Source organism: Anneissia japonica, unplaced genomic scaffold, assembly GCF_011630105.1.
Source record: "Anneissia japonica isolate Jap-2015-1 unplaced genomic scaffold, ASM1163010v1 scaffold3338_len356548_cov189, whole genome shotgun sequence".
NCBI lineage: Eukaryota > Metazoa > Echinodermata > Crinoidea > Comatulida > Comatulidae > Anneissia > Anneissia japonica.
This window is the reverse complement of record NW_022692763.1, coordinates 124,965-138,633: the sequence shown is the minus strand read 5'-3', so window position 1 is coordinate 138,633 and position 13,669 is coordinate 124,965. Positions and strand designations below refer to the sequence as shown.

At 33.7% G+C, this 13,669-nt stretch overlaps 2 protein-coding genes across 6 annotated transcripts; one reads left to right on the top strand and one right to left on the bottom strand.

The window, feature by feature from the left end:
• Nucleotides 1-22: 22 nt before the first annotated feature.
• LOC117100393 (general transcription factor IIE subunit 1-like) lies at nt 23-2,750 on the bottom strand. Its single transcript, XM_033240061.1, has 3 exons — nt 2,643-2,750; nt 1,294-1,951; nt 23-1,163 (listed from the first exon to the last, which is right to left on the bottom strand). Exons 2-3 carry the CDS (start codon nt 1,947-1,949, stop codon nt 563-565), a joined length of 1,257 nt encoding a protein of 418 aa, XP_033095952.1. The 5' UTR covers nt 1,950-1,951; nt 2,643-2,750; the 3' UTR covers nt 23-562.
• A 159-nt stretch (nt 2,751-2,909) lies between these two features.
• On the top strand, nt 2,910-13,422 carry LOC117100394 (rab-like protein 3). Of its 5 annotated transcripts, none has more exons than XM_033240063.1 (9): nt 2,910-3,054; nt 4,564-4,655; nt 5,185-5,302; nt 5,939-6,050; nt 7,298-7,445; nt 7,800-7,871; nt 8,898-8,948; nt 11,342-11,380; nt 12,741-13,422. In XM_033240063.1, the coding sequence occupies exons 1-9, from the start codon at nt 3,009-3,011 to the stop codon at nt 12,798-12,800; spliced, it is 738 nt and encodes a 245-aa protein (XP_033095954.1). In that variant the 5' UTR covers nt 2,910-3,008; the 3' UTR covers nt 12,801-13,422. The 5 variants fall into 5 exon arrangements, with proteins under 5 accessions (XP_033095954.1, XP_033095955.1, XP_033095958.1 ...); XM_033240064.1 differs by having other exon boundaries at nt 11,342-11,430; XM_033240067.1 differs by having other exon boundaries at nt 8,898-8,956.
• The last annotated feature ends 247 nt before the right edge of the window (nt 13,423-13,669 follow it).

Sequence of the window (13,669 nt, the reverse complement as noted above, 5' to 3'; positions counted from 1 at the left end):
TCAAGCCTAAGTTATTGGAAAATGAAAATACAGCACTCTAAAGTCAAGATAAACATGATTTTGAGTAATTGCCTTTCAAAGTTATTTGTGCATTCATTGTTTAATAGAATTAACTATCAAAATAAAGTTAAACAATTTGTTGACCATTTGCAGAACTGTAATACTTTAGGACATGATGACAATCTTCGCAAACCAGGAATCATCTTAGTGGCTCTCTGTTGGACTTTTTCTAAGAGATCTTGATCCATTTTATTAATAGGATTCACAACTGTATTACAATATTCTAACAAGGGACGAATCATTGTTTTCATCAACAATCATCACTAACCTCATTTAGTTTTGGCTGTTAAAATAAAAACCAAAGGGCAAAAATCGAATAAATTTATCAAATAAATTTTGAAAAGCGGCATATTTTAAATATTTTGTGCTTTCTCCTTGAAAAAAAAAAAAAACCACCACATTTTTTATCAGTTAGGCTTGGGCAAACGCAACATTTCTTTTGGCTTCAGAATAAAACAGTGTTTGCTTTGTACAAGTTTTAATGAATACAGAAACTATTGCATTATTCATACATAGCCTCATAAGCCCGTCTCCCAAGTTCAATATAATTTTCCTTCTCTGACGGTGTCATCTGATGTAAAATGTCGTCTGTAACATCTTGGAATGGCATTGGTTCACCATTAACTGTCACCATCATCTCCTCATCTTCTTCCTCATCATCATCACTGACCATATCTACAGCCTGGTAATCAGTTCTCTCGCTAATTCTGGTACCAAATGCCGCATCTGCGGTAAACTCATCATCGGACGCGCTTTTATCGCTTTCATTGTCACTTCCATTATCAGTCGGGAAAGCGGAAGCCAGGGCTCCGCTACCTTTTTTTTCGTGAGCCAGCAATGTTTTCATAATTTCTTCGCTGTTGTGGGATTTTGTTGGACTCTTTAATTCAGTAGATGAGGCAAGTTCAAATGGTTGTTGTTCTGTTATAGCACCATCTATCGTGCTCTTGGCTAACCAGACAGGCATCTCCTTGGGTTTGGGCCCTTCCTTTTTACTCTTGTCTGCTTCTCCAACCTCAATTGTAAGACTCTGGTTGTATGCAATTCCAGCACCCATACTGTTACTCCATCCGCTATACCCTCGATTAGTATTTCCACTTGGCCTGGGGGGAAAACAATTAACCTGTTAACAATTTATGAACTTGGCAACACAGCAATTACATAAAAAAATATAGTATTTTATTAATAAAATTCAAAGTTTCAATAGAAAATCAATTAAATATGAAAGTGTACCGAGTTTTGGTAAGTCCCCCAACATCTGGTGTTGGTTCAAGTATTTCTGGAGCCAATTTAATGTCTTCAACTTGTTGTAAGAGTTCATATAACGGTTCAACTTGACGAACAAAGTCCTTGATTTGAAGCTTGGCAGTGCTAGGAACATTACTTTCATCCTCTTGTACAATCTCCCCACAGTGTGTGCATTTCATTTCTCCTGTATCAAGATCTAAAAGGTCCATAGCATCAAAATCATTGTAAACTTTTTTACATCCAGGACACGAGAATAAAGCCTTGCACGTCGAGTCTCTTTCCTCGCTCTCTATTTTGAGTCGCATTTTGTCCAGTTTATATTTTACAATATTAACAAAAACTTTGTAATTGATAAAGTAATAATTATGGCGATTTGTTCTTCCATCTGGTTGTGTTTCGACACGCACAGTCTGTTTAATAATCTTATCATTTTTCAACTGATTCAAAAGGAGACGGAGGTGCTTTTTATCAAACTTAAGTAATTCTGCCATGTCGTCTTCCTTCATGATCTGATTCCGGACTAAAAAGTCAATAACAAGAACATGTTCGAAGGTGTAAAACCCACGAATTATAAGCTTTGCAAGTTTTTTCAATTCATCCGGAACTTGTGTTAGTATATCTGGATCATTTATGGTAGACATGGCTGGAAGAAAGAAAAAAATTAAATATTAAACATCAAACGTTTAAATAACATTTGTTTTAATTTTTTAGCATACAGTTTTGTAAATCATTGGGGTTTTTTTTCAGGGTGATGATAGTTGTGCTTTTGAAATTGAATCTTAATTTGTTTTATTTTATATTTTATTTTTAAACTATATTAATGGTAAAATAAAATATAAAAAATATAAAATACAATTTTATTTTAAAATATTGGCAGTTTCAGTCTCGCTTTAATCATACATCATGTCATAAGGAAATATTAATCCATTATAAAAATATTCATGTTTTTTTTTTTTTTTTTTTTGGTAGGCTAGTATTTCAATATTGTGATTTATCATTCAGATATTTTTTGTATGCAATGATATGATTGAAATAGATATATATCAATCAAAGCAAACAAAATTACTAAATATGCCTATACTGTATCTAGCCTACACTCTCAAGGCCTACATACAAAAGACCAAGCTCCAGATAGCCTAGGCACTGCACTGCTGGCGGCAGGCACAGACCTCATAATGGCCTAGCTAGGCCTATTGACTGACTGTACTACTACTACTACCTAAAGCCTAGGTCTAGCAAGGCTAGAGAAAAAACATAACAATATCATATGAAACGTTCATGATATTAGATGACGTTCACAATTTAACCAAATTTGTAAGAAAAACGACCCTCACTTGATTTTACAGAACCAAGCAGACCTAAATTCACTCGCGACACCACGAACGAAAACACGCAAGAGATTTATCACGTTTGAATCATTGGCTAAAATACTAACCGTGCGGCCCATGTATCTTTAAAGATACGTTCAGTAACGAGAAATGAACATCACACACAGGCCTAGATATGTGTAAACTTCTTTCTAATGTATAAGAGAATATTTGATTAGTATGGTGTACTACTTTTCCATATCTAAGAACCCATCCGAGAAATATAGTTTGACAAGTTGATCCACAACTGTGATAAGGTACGTATTTTATGCAAACCCAATGGTTGTGAGTTAGTGTTGATGTGTCAGTTTGCTGTATTAAAATTCGTTCTTTATGACCACTTTAGAGAAGGTTCGTGTGCTGGTTGTTGGAGACTCGGGTAAAGCAATTGATATTCCTTATATATTTCCTTAATTAATTACTGTATTTCGAATTATCACCGTATGAATACTACAGCACCATTTGCAGGCTGGATGAAAGGGCATGAAACAATTTGTGTATGCGCAGCACTTTGGCTCGGCTCACCATACGTAATGGTTTCAAGGAAGTGATCCCTGTGGAAGAATACAGTATTAGAATTATACAAATCCATACTAGACCCTAGGCCTAGTTATTTTTTAAGGTTAGGGTAAAGCCAAGTCGATTAATCAGCGCGTTGGGATTTTGATCACTTTGGGCCTGGCGTAAGCATTGCCACGGCCAATAAATATTCATGCTGCAATGTTGTTTAATATTATACAGTACTTGGTTCTTCTAGAAGTACTACACCAAAAGTAAATAGTCCTAGCCAAGCCTATATTCTATTTATTTGGGGGAATTGTGTGGTGATACATACTATTTATTATTAGGAGGAATGGGGTGGTGATGCATCAAAAACTAATTCAGAAGCTTTATTTTTAACAAAAGTACATTAATAAATAGATGACATCACAGTATTTAGCAACAAACCTTGATCCATACGGTAAAGTATTTTAATTGCGTGGATGGTACATCAAAAACCAGCACAAATTTGTGTGGGAATCACTAGGAAAACAGGTGTGCAGAATTGTAAATTCTTTATAATATTTTGGTTATATATCAAGAGGTAGGTCAAGACTTTGGAATCGATCCTTGTTTTCTGAAATGTGCTGTTGGATTTCTTTTTTTTTCCATAAATGTTTTAAGATCCTTTTGCAAAACCTTATTACAGAAAAAAAAAGAATGCGGCACAAATAAATCAAAACACTTTCCCATTTGTTGAAAAGAAATACTTAATGGTTATTTTTAGCAATAATTTTTAAATTGTTGTAAGGTATAACCATTTTTTAAAACCATATAAATAAAAGGAGTTTTCTTTAATTTGCAATTAAATTTATATTGATTTTTAGGCCTAATTTTTACACAAAGGATACAGTATATGTGGCAAAAACAAGCCAAACCAGTCACTTGTCGCAAATCCTGTTCAGAGATAATGGCCAAAACATGCTGGAATGTCAAAATTTTTGAAATCTATTTTATTGCACTAAACTAACATTTATATATCTATACATCATGCTATGCTGTTATTTTCCCAATTTTTAATGTTAAAGCAACAATTTTTTAAGATTTGGTGATAATCTTTGCCTGAGAAATGCCTGAAATCATAAACTTTGAAGGCTGATTTCTCAAATACTGTACTATAAACAACTCTATGTTAAATGCTTGTAACTTCATAAGGAAATGTCGGATTTAAAAGATTTTTTTACAATTTTGTAGCTCTCATTTTACTCTTTTAACCCTGTATTAATAACTAAAAATCAATTTTTGCGACCAGTGACTGGTTTGGCTTGTCTTTGCCACATATTTCATGCGCAGGCCTTTTTACAGGCTGGATATTCATGACATTTGATATTTTCTCTTATATTTCTAGGTGTCGGGAAATCATGCTTAGTTCATCTTATATGTCACAATCAAGTTTGTTCAAATCCTTCATACACCATCGGTGCTGCAGTTGATGTCAAGGTGATCTAAATATTTAAATTTTACTTCATATTTAAAGTTTACTAAATACTTTAATACCTTTAAGTGTTTAGCTAAATTTGCTCTCCTGGTTAATTAAATTAATGAACAGTTTACACTACAATGCAATAGTGAAAATATCAGTATGCTGTATTAGGGAAAATATCTCAATAGCAAATACTATAGTTTAATAGTAGCCTGTGGACAGCCAGATATCTAGTGTAAGGCGCATATCCCCAGAGAAAATTTCTTCCCCAATTTGAGGAGCAAAAAAAAAAATATACTGAAGTAGTTAAAATGATTTGGATGTGAATGAAAGATTGTATTGAATTATATGTACCCTATTTCCAATATCTAATTCCCCTCCTTACTTTCCTGACATTCCCCACACATTAAAACCCTTGATTTGCTCATGAATTTGTAGCTTCCTAAGTGTATTGTTTCAGAATCCTTGGTCTTGTAAAGGTAACCATCTGACTATATAATTTTTGATTGTTGGTAATGACTTGTGAATTGATTTTTTCTCTTCCAGATACATGAATATAAAGAAGGAACTCCAAAACAAAAGAGCTATTTTATAGAGTTATGGGATGTTGGTGGCTCTGTCAATCATTCTAATAGTAGACATGTTTTTTATAATCAAGTTAATGGTAAGAGATGTACCAAATATACTGTTGGGAGAATGAGATACAGTATAGTAAAGATTATTTTTGGAAAGGTTGATGATAATATGTAAATTGATGAAAATACAGTAATAATGTATGAGGATTGATAATGTTAAGTAAATATGATGGTGTATTTTTGATGAGATTAGAGTAATAAAGGTGAGAATGAGGAATGGTCGTATTGTTGTAAAGATGAGGGTGATGCTGAGGAATAATGGATATAGACTGATAATCAATACTGTGTAAGAATGAGGAAGGGTGCTGGTAGTGAAGAAAAGGATGAATAGCAGTGGTGGTGTCAGGGGTTACAGACAGTGGTCCATTTATCCCTTACAGATAGGCCACACCTACCTCCTACCTGATAGCCTTCCAGTTGGTGCCACCCCTGAAGAATACAAAAGATGATAATCTTAAATATGAGGAGGATGTTGATAAAAATAGTAAAGATGAGGAATAATAGTAAAGAATGATAGTCATCATGATTGTGTTGATGAGGAATACTGAATTGAAAAATGGGAATAGTATTAAAGATGAGTTTGAGAATGATTGTAATCAATGAGAATATTTCCAGATGTTAACCTTACAAGTGACCAGTATTTTATTTCCCGATTTTCCATACAGGTATTATATTAGTTCATGAATTAACAAATAGGAAATCACAGCTGAATTTACGAAAATGGCTCGCTGAAGTGTTATCACGCGATAATGGGGGAGGAAGATCGAAGTCAACATCGTAAGATTAACTCATTATGTTAATTATTGATAAATTGTGATATTATTATTATTATTATTATTTTACCTTCACCTTAATATCTTGAAAAAACATAACTAAAAATAACTTTAAAAAAATTAGAAAATAACAAGGGCCACCCTTTCCTAAATAAGGAATATTTGTTAATAGTAATATGTTGGTCTTAAGCTCAATCTACACTATTTAATTTTATGCGACAAAAAATGTGATATGCCCATATTTGGGTGTAATATGACACCATCTATCATACCCATATATTGGCATATCACTCAAATTTTTTACATACTGCATATGATAGTGTTGACAGTGTTTTACCTTGTTGAAGTACCTGAATGGTGAAACCAGCATGCTGTCGCTAAATGTTCAACTGAGTATAATTTGCATAAGAATGTGTCAGTAGTGTATACTTTAGTATAGAGAAGCCATAATACTTTTACTCATAACTTTGGCAATAGAAAGTTGATTACAGTAAATGACACAGCAATTTAAGCTTATAATGTGGAGAATAAGAATACAGTTGAACCTGCCTAAGTCGAATCCAAAATGCCATTGAAATATTGTTCGACTTAGATAAAATTTGGCTTACAGATTGTTAAATAATGGAAAACACAACAATTTGCCATGTAAAATAAGATTGACTTAGAAATTATTCGACTTAGAAATTATTCGACTTAGAAATTATTCGACTTAGGCAAAGTCGAATTAGGCAAGTATAACTGTGTATTAAAAACTCAATTTTCATTTGTTGGTCACTGATGCTGGTTCTGGAATGGCAAGCCTGATATTTTATGCTTTCCAATGTATACATGTATATGTTTTGGCTATATCGTTTGTTGTTGATAATGTCAGTAAAGTTGATTGATTGATTGATTGATTGATTACCCTTGTAATTTGATCAAACACCTTTTAAATGCATAATCAGCTCCCTGTGGATAATTCCATGACGCTGTCCAGTATCTTAGTAATCAGTGCATTGGCAGTTTAATCTACCATCTACCCACTTATACTTCTGATCATAGAGAGAGACCATGCCTTCGCCAAGGACATTAACCAGTGATCAACTTCAGATTTGAACCATAAGATTTTTAATGAATGGCTGAACCACTACCACTCGGCCACATTCTTCCACAATGTATTGTTTTGCCTCATATGAGTACACTTTTCAAGCTATTGTAGTTTATAGAAATCTACATTTGTTTTTTGGGGTTTTTTTTGGTTTTTTGTTACAGTGAGTATGACCCGGAGCAGTTTGCAGGATGTCAAGTACCTATTTTAGTCCTGGGAACCAAAGCTGACCAAGTGGACAGTAAACGTGAAGCTTATCTATCAAATACTTCTCTCATAGCTGAAGAATGCGGGGCAGATGAGTTTAACTTAGTAAGAAGTTTTCTTTTTATAATAAAGTTTATTTTAATTTAAATTAGAACAAGAATATATTTTATTGGCAATAAAACACGCAAGTAATACTATTCCTAAATATACAATCCATAGACTTCTACTGTTGGCTGGTGATAAACCCTTAAGCATTGTCCGGATTATCAAATTTTCTTTGACAAAGAACTTTTGTATGCCCATATATAGTCATGATGTGCCTATATATAGTCATGATGTGATGTCATCATGACCATATTTAGGCATGTCACATGTTTTTGTCAAATAAAATTTGATAATGTGGACAGGACTTTAAAGTTAGCTGGTCACATTGGAACTTATGTTTTTCTTCTTTTGTAGGATTGTTTGAATGTAAAGCACTTAGCTCCTGGTTCTACAAATTCTGTGAAATTATCCAGATTTTTTGATAAGGTGAGTTACTGGTTGTGGGTGCACATTTCACTCTGTCTATCCCCTTCACAATATTTAAGTGTCTCACTATCTTTTCCTGGTACTGGTATTTTCGTATTGATGTTTTATTATTCTTTACTACGCCCAGGGGCGGATTTGGGGGGGAGTAGCGGGCGGCCAGGCCCTAGCCCCATCCCCTTATTTGGGAGGTAAAAAAAAGAAGAAAAAAAGAAAAAAAAATGGTAGCCCAGAACATCTCAAATGTTATTTTCGGGCGTCTAGAACACAAAAATTTCGCGGGGACTCCCTAGGACAGTTTAGTCTCGATCGGCCAAACTTTCGGACCCCCTTTTGGTCCCCCCTTTTTGGACATCTCTATATCCGCCTCTGACACCTTTTCATAGTCTAAACTGTACATGCAACGTCAATCGATATAACCCTATGCTGTGTATATGTGGTGAATGTTTCTTGATATTGATTGGCCTTGATATGGGCATGTGCATTTCAGACTACGAAATATCTTAGTGGTACAGTATTATGGTATTGTTAACTATGTATTTTTTTATATAACTTTACCATGTTTCCTAGTGCATTAAATTTGAGGAAGGGTAACTTTACCCTCTGCTAAATTTTACTGCTTTTCAAAGTTAGATACATACACAGTCAGTTTATCAAGACTCTGTCTAAATATTGTTTGCTACTCCCAAATTGCTAACTGTAAGTAAGTATTAATGTCTGTTGTGGTAAGCCTCAGCATTGTGTGGTAGGGTGGCCAGTTCCTTTCCATGTTGCCTTTTTCCTCCCCAGTAGTGAACTACTAGGGGGAAACCAAAATGCAACCGCTGCACCAACCGCTCCCCATCCCACAATATGTTTGAATGTACATGAGGATAAATTGGGCACATAATGTGCATTTAAATTTAAAGTATGCATTGCGTGAGGGGCTGTCGATTTAAGTTTATTTACTGATGGAGGTATTAATAGAAGCAAGCATCAGTACCTCTACTCTGAACGCATACTTTTGTCAATTTGCTTTCAAACTTTTAGGTTGTTTTCCGGCGTTTTTATCAATACCCAGCGAGGGACTCTCCCCAAAAGGTGTGCAGGTGATTACTAACTTAGGTTTTGGTGTGGTAGCATGGTTCTTCCTCTTGTGTGTATGTTTTGGTTCCTTCATGCCCTGTACAGACTATCAAATTTTCTTTGACAAAAACATGTGACATACCTATATATGGTCATGATGACATCACATCATCACCATATTTAGTCACATCATGACTATATATGGGCATAAAACTTGAATAATATTTGATAGTGTGGACAGAGTTTCAATCTGTCACACCTGTTATGTTTGAGCAGTTCAAAGCTTATAATTCATGTTAATCAACCAATTAGCATAATATTGTAATTAATTCAATATTGGTTATCCATCTGTCATATGCACATGTAATTAGCATATTAATCATCCAATTAGCATATGATAGCCAGTATTGATTATACAACTAGCATTTTGTTGATTTAGCCATCATAAATGTGGATCCTTATTTAATGTTTTTGTCTTCATGCCATTATTATTTTTGTTTGCATTATACAGTGCACCCTCAAGTTTGAGACCCCTCTAATTTGAGACAAATTTTTAAGATAACCAAATTACAATCGTCAATCCTTTAACACAAAGCTAACCCTTTCAATCGAGACGAACCCAAGACCACCCCAATTTTTCAGGTCTCAAAGTGATCTCAAATTGGAGGGTGAATTGTACGTACGTATAATCACCTGTGCGACACCAAATCGGTGTTTCTATGTCTTGTTTTCTGGTCTTGAACGAATGTTTAATGTATGCATTTGTCACTCCACACTTGCTTACACACCATATCAAAAAAATGTATAATTTACTTTCACTTCCATTCCTTGTGATTGATTACCATTCCTTTTGATTCCTTTTATTTCATATGCCCATCCCATCAATGCCGTGGCCAGGATTGTGTGAGACAATATCAGGGTGGCCCCACTTTACGCATAAATTCAAATAATGTGGACCCATTTTCTTAAAAGTTGACCCATTCTATACAAAATATAAGAAATCTGGACCAATTGTCTTAAAGTTGACCCATTTTATACAAAATATGAGAAATCTTGACCCATTTTTCAAAAAGTCATTTTATGCATAAAACAGCATAATTTACACCAATTTTTGAAATGTTGACCCATTCTTTGAGGACCCAATAGAAAAATTGTGTGGGACTGTCGCAATAGCTGGCTACGGCATTGCATCCCATATGCTATGCTATTCAGAAAGAATATTTATTCAATTAGCAAATGCTAATTATTTGAATATAGATCACCAACCCAATATTTCTAGTAATATATTTCATTCATAATTAGCATATTGATTGCCTAATTAGTATATGATACAGTAATCAAATTTGCATTGGGTGACAACTAGAATATGATCATCAGCATATGCTAATCAATAAGAATATTTAATCTCATTAACTTATGCTAATAGTTGGTTTTGATTAGCCAATCATAGAAACATCATCTTGTCATCACAGGAGTTGTCAATTTTATGTTGATTTTGTTTTGTGTTTTGTTTTTCTTATTAAAGATATGCTGTCATCTAAAGTTAATAGTTTATAAACAATTGAATTGCAGAATTTCAAAAGTTTATTGACTTTCAACAGAAAATTGGTAAATAATGTTCTTTGCCAATTAACAGATGTTTAAATAGTACCATTTCTATAGTTTTTCTTACATATCTGCCAACAAATATATTGTAGTAAAACATTGAAAAATATAGAACATTTTATGTTTTTTTATCTGTGACTTGTTGAAAGTTTATAACCTATACATGTAAGTGAGCAATTTCAACTTTTTAATTTACCTTTTTTCTTGATTGGTTTTTTGTGGTGTATGTTAAGTAGTAGTAATGTGTGCATGATGGTTTTAAAGCTACATGTTTTAGGTTTGGTCAAACATAATGTAGGAGAATTTATCAAGTTCTCTCTAATAATTCAGGATTTTGTGAGGGTTTTCTATTAAAATTGCATTCATTCACCATACAAAAATCTAAAATATATTGATATAAAAAATAATGGTGTATCTGTATATTTAATATACACCTTTATTTTTATATAAATATTATATAATTTTGTTAGGGTTTTCTATTCAAATTTCATTTATACATCATGCAAAAATGTTTATATGATGTAAATATATAGAGAAACACCTTAATTTTAATATAAAATATATTATATTATAACATATCCATAAAAAATAGATTGTGCTCTAAATACTTCATACATACTGCAAATTAAACTAAAATGGATCTTTCTGGAGTGTCAATCAAACTGAACAACTGACCAATCAGAACAGTGTGTTTGCGTAGGTGTGGGACCTTAGCAACAATATCCAAGGGGCGGCGCTTAGCAGAAAGTTCCATTGTTTTATCTGTCTTGGAAAAATTGCTGAATCTTATTTTATAATTTCAGGTGATTGACAGAAGACAGGTGAGCAGAGAGAGTTCACAGGTCGGTTACAACTTCAAACATGCTAGCAAATTTTAAGTTTGTTGTTGGATGTAAGTGCACGTTTGTGAATGCCATAGAGGGAGCCTTCATTTATTGTGTAGTGTATTTTAGCTGATTCTATATCATCTTTTTGTTAACGTGTGTCAAAATTTAACAGATATATGAAGGTTCACAAGTAAAATACACATGCACATACAGCCAACACTATTAATTTTACAGTGACGTAAATATATCCAATGCCTTTTTTTCAACTTACATGTAACAGAGAAATTATGGGAAAATTAAACTGTGGTTCTCTAATATGACAATTCACTGCCACATTATACACATTATATAACTTGTCTTGCAAAGTAGCATTTCAATGTAAGATTGCATCAGGAAAATATCATAGGAGTGGTGTATTGCCCTACATGACGTGTTATCCTACCAAAAACTCAGTACGTCCCCAAATACTTGCGAAAAAAAAACCATCACTCCTGATATTTTCCTGATGCAAACTGACATGGAAATAACATTTGCAGTACCTGCTGCTACTTGGGGATCAGATTCAACACTAGTCACTAAGCGCAAGCTCAGTAGTCTAGTGATTATGGCACCAGAATAGTTATCTGGAGGTGGTGGGTTCGATTCCCGCTTGAATCACTTGCAGATTTTTTTTGCAAGTATTTGACCCTGGCGGGAATCATGTTAAACTAAACTTACTGGGGCACTATGGGTTTGGTTACAATTTTATCTGATTGGAGGCAACTAATTTGTTCACTCTCTGTCTACGCACTATAATAATACAGTTATATAGAGATCAAATATAGTACGCCCTCTATATATTTACATATGCATACCAAAGATCTTATAAACAAAAGATAGCGTTCTACGCGTAATAGAAAAGTCGGTCAAGGTTCAAAAGTTTCCAATTTAGCAAGAGGGCGCCATTCATGCGCGATTATACCAAAGAGAAAAGTAATCAGTTTTGGAAGAGGGCGTCCTATCTGTTGCCATGGATCTGAGATGGTTCCTGTTCTGCTGTTCACAGGATTGATACCCTAAAGGTAAAGTAGGCGCGGTCAAGTGTCAAAAGTTGCCAATTTAGCAAGAGGGTGCCATTCATGCCTTATTACAGAATTTGCACGCGTAAATCGCAGAGAACGCTATCTTGTGTTTATAAGCTCTTTGATGCATACATACTTAATCCATTAAATTATATTATATATTGTAAATACTTTGCCGTGATTATATGTGTAACTTTGTATATTAAACAATGTATTGAATGTTTATAATATAATATACTGTACCAGACATTATCATATTATAATGTGTGTTGTCACTTAATGTATTTAATAATATTTTTGCGTTTGTTTTGCAGTTTGGGTCACATCAAGATCGACGTAGACTAAACAGCCAGAAGAGCTTCCACATGGATTAATACCTCATTCAGATCATGTACTACAGCCACTTCCTATGTTCTCATGTTAAACAAATGTAAAAGAGCAAAGATGTCTGTAGGTGTGGTTCTACTGCATATCGATATAGAAACAGTTCTCATTGGTTCCTAATTGGATTTCCAAAAAGGACCGTGTATTTTGACTTCACATGGAACTTTTTTATGGTGGTTGATATTGCATTAATACTTTACATATAAGATGTCATTAATACTCAGAACGCAATTCAAAATGACTGAAGAATTGACCTTTTATATAAAGGTATATTACAACAAATTTTTGCATGACTGAAAAGTTGCAAACAATGATGATTCTGTGGATCTGAATAATGACTTATCTATGTTGGAATTCTCCTATCTAGAGTATTGTGGTGGTACATGTTGAGGTGCAGGTGGTAGCTACTGTATGTGTACTGAATTGTGACCCTTAGCCTATCTTAGTAATATCCATGATCCTACATTTAATGGCTCAGTTTCCAATTGTAACATATACAGCCATGGAAATTAGTTGGGGAATTGAAGCAGGTGCCCTGGAAAATCAAGTACCTGACTTAACCACAAAAGCGTGATCAGAAAGTAAGATCAGTTGGATTGGATTTGGATTAGAATTTTCTTATTTAGCAAATAATTTTGCCAAAACATCCAGTAAAGGAGAAAATGAAAATAAAATTGTATTGATAAATGTAAACAGTGTGGAAATGGGATGGTTAAGTGCTTTAAATTTACATAATTATGAAGAAATATACATGTTTTTGGAGATGTCAAGGCAGCGGAGGGCGTAATAAATTTAAAGAAAAACTTTTTTTTTTTTTAATTTCCATTTTTTTGTTGCAGTGGGTATGCTAATTGGCCAA

Excerpts from the sequence above, each read along its gene's own strand:
- LOC117100394 (XM_033240063.1), top strand. The coding sequence starts at position 3,009 with ATGACCACTTTAGAGAAGGTTCGTGTGCTGGTTGTTGGAGACTCGG. Across the intron at positions 7,446-7,799 it reads GGGCAGATGAGTTTAACTTA|GATTGTTTGAATGTAAAGCA; the intron begins GTAAGAAGTTTT and ends CTTCTTTTGTAG. Across the intron at positions 11,381-12,740 it reads TGAGCAGAGAGAGTTCACAG|TTTGGGTCACATCAAGATCG; the intron begins GTCGGTTACAAC and ends TTTGTTTTGCAG.
- LOC117100393 (XM_033240061.1), bottom strand. The coding sequence starts at position 1,949 with ATGTCTACCATAAATGATCCAGATATACTAACACAAGTTCCGGATGAA. Across the intron at positions 1,164-1,293 it reads GGGGGACTTACCAAAACTCG|GCCAAGTGGAAATACTAATC; the intron begins GTACACTTTCAT and ends TTTTCCCCCCAG.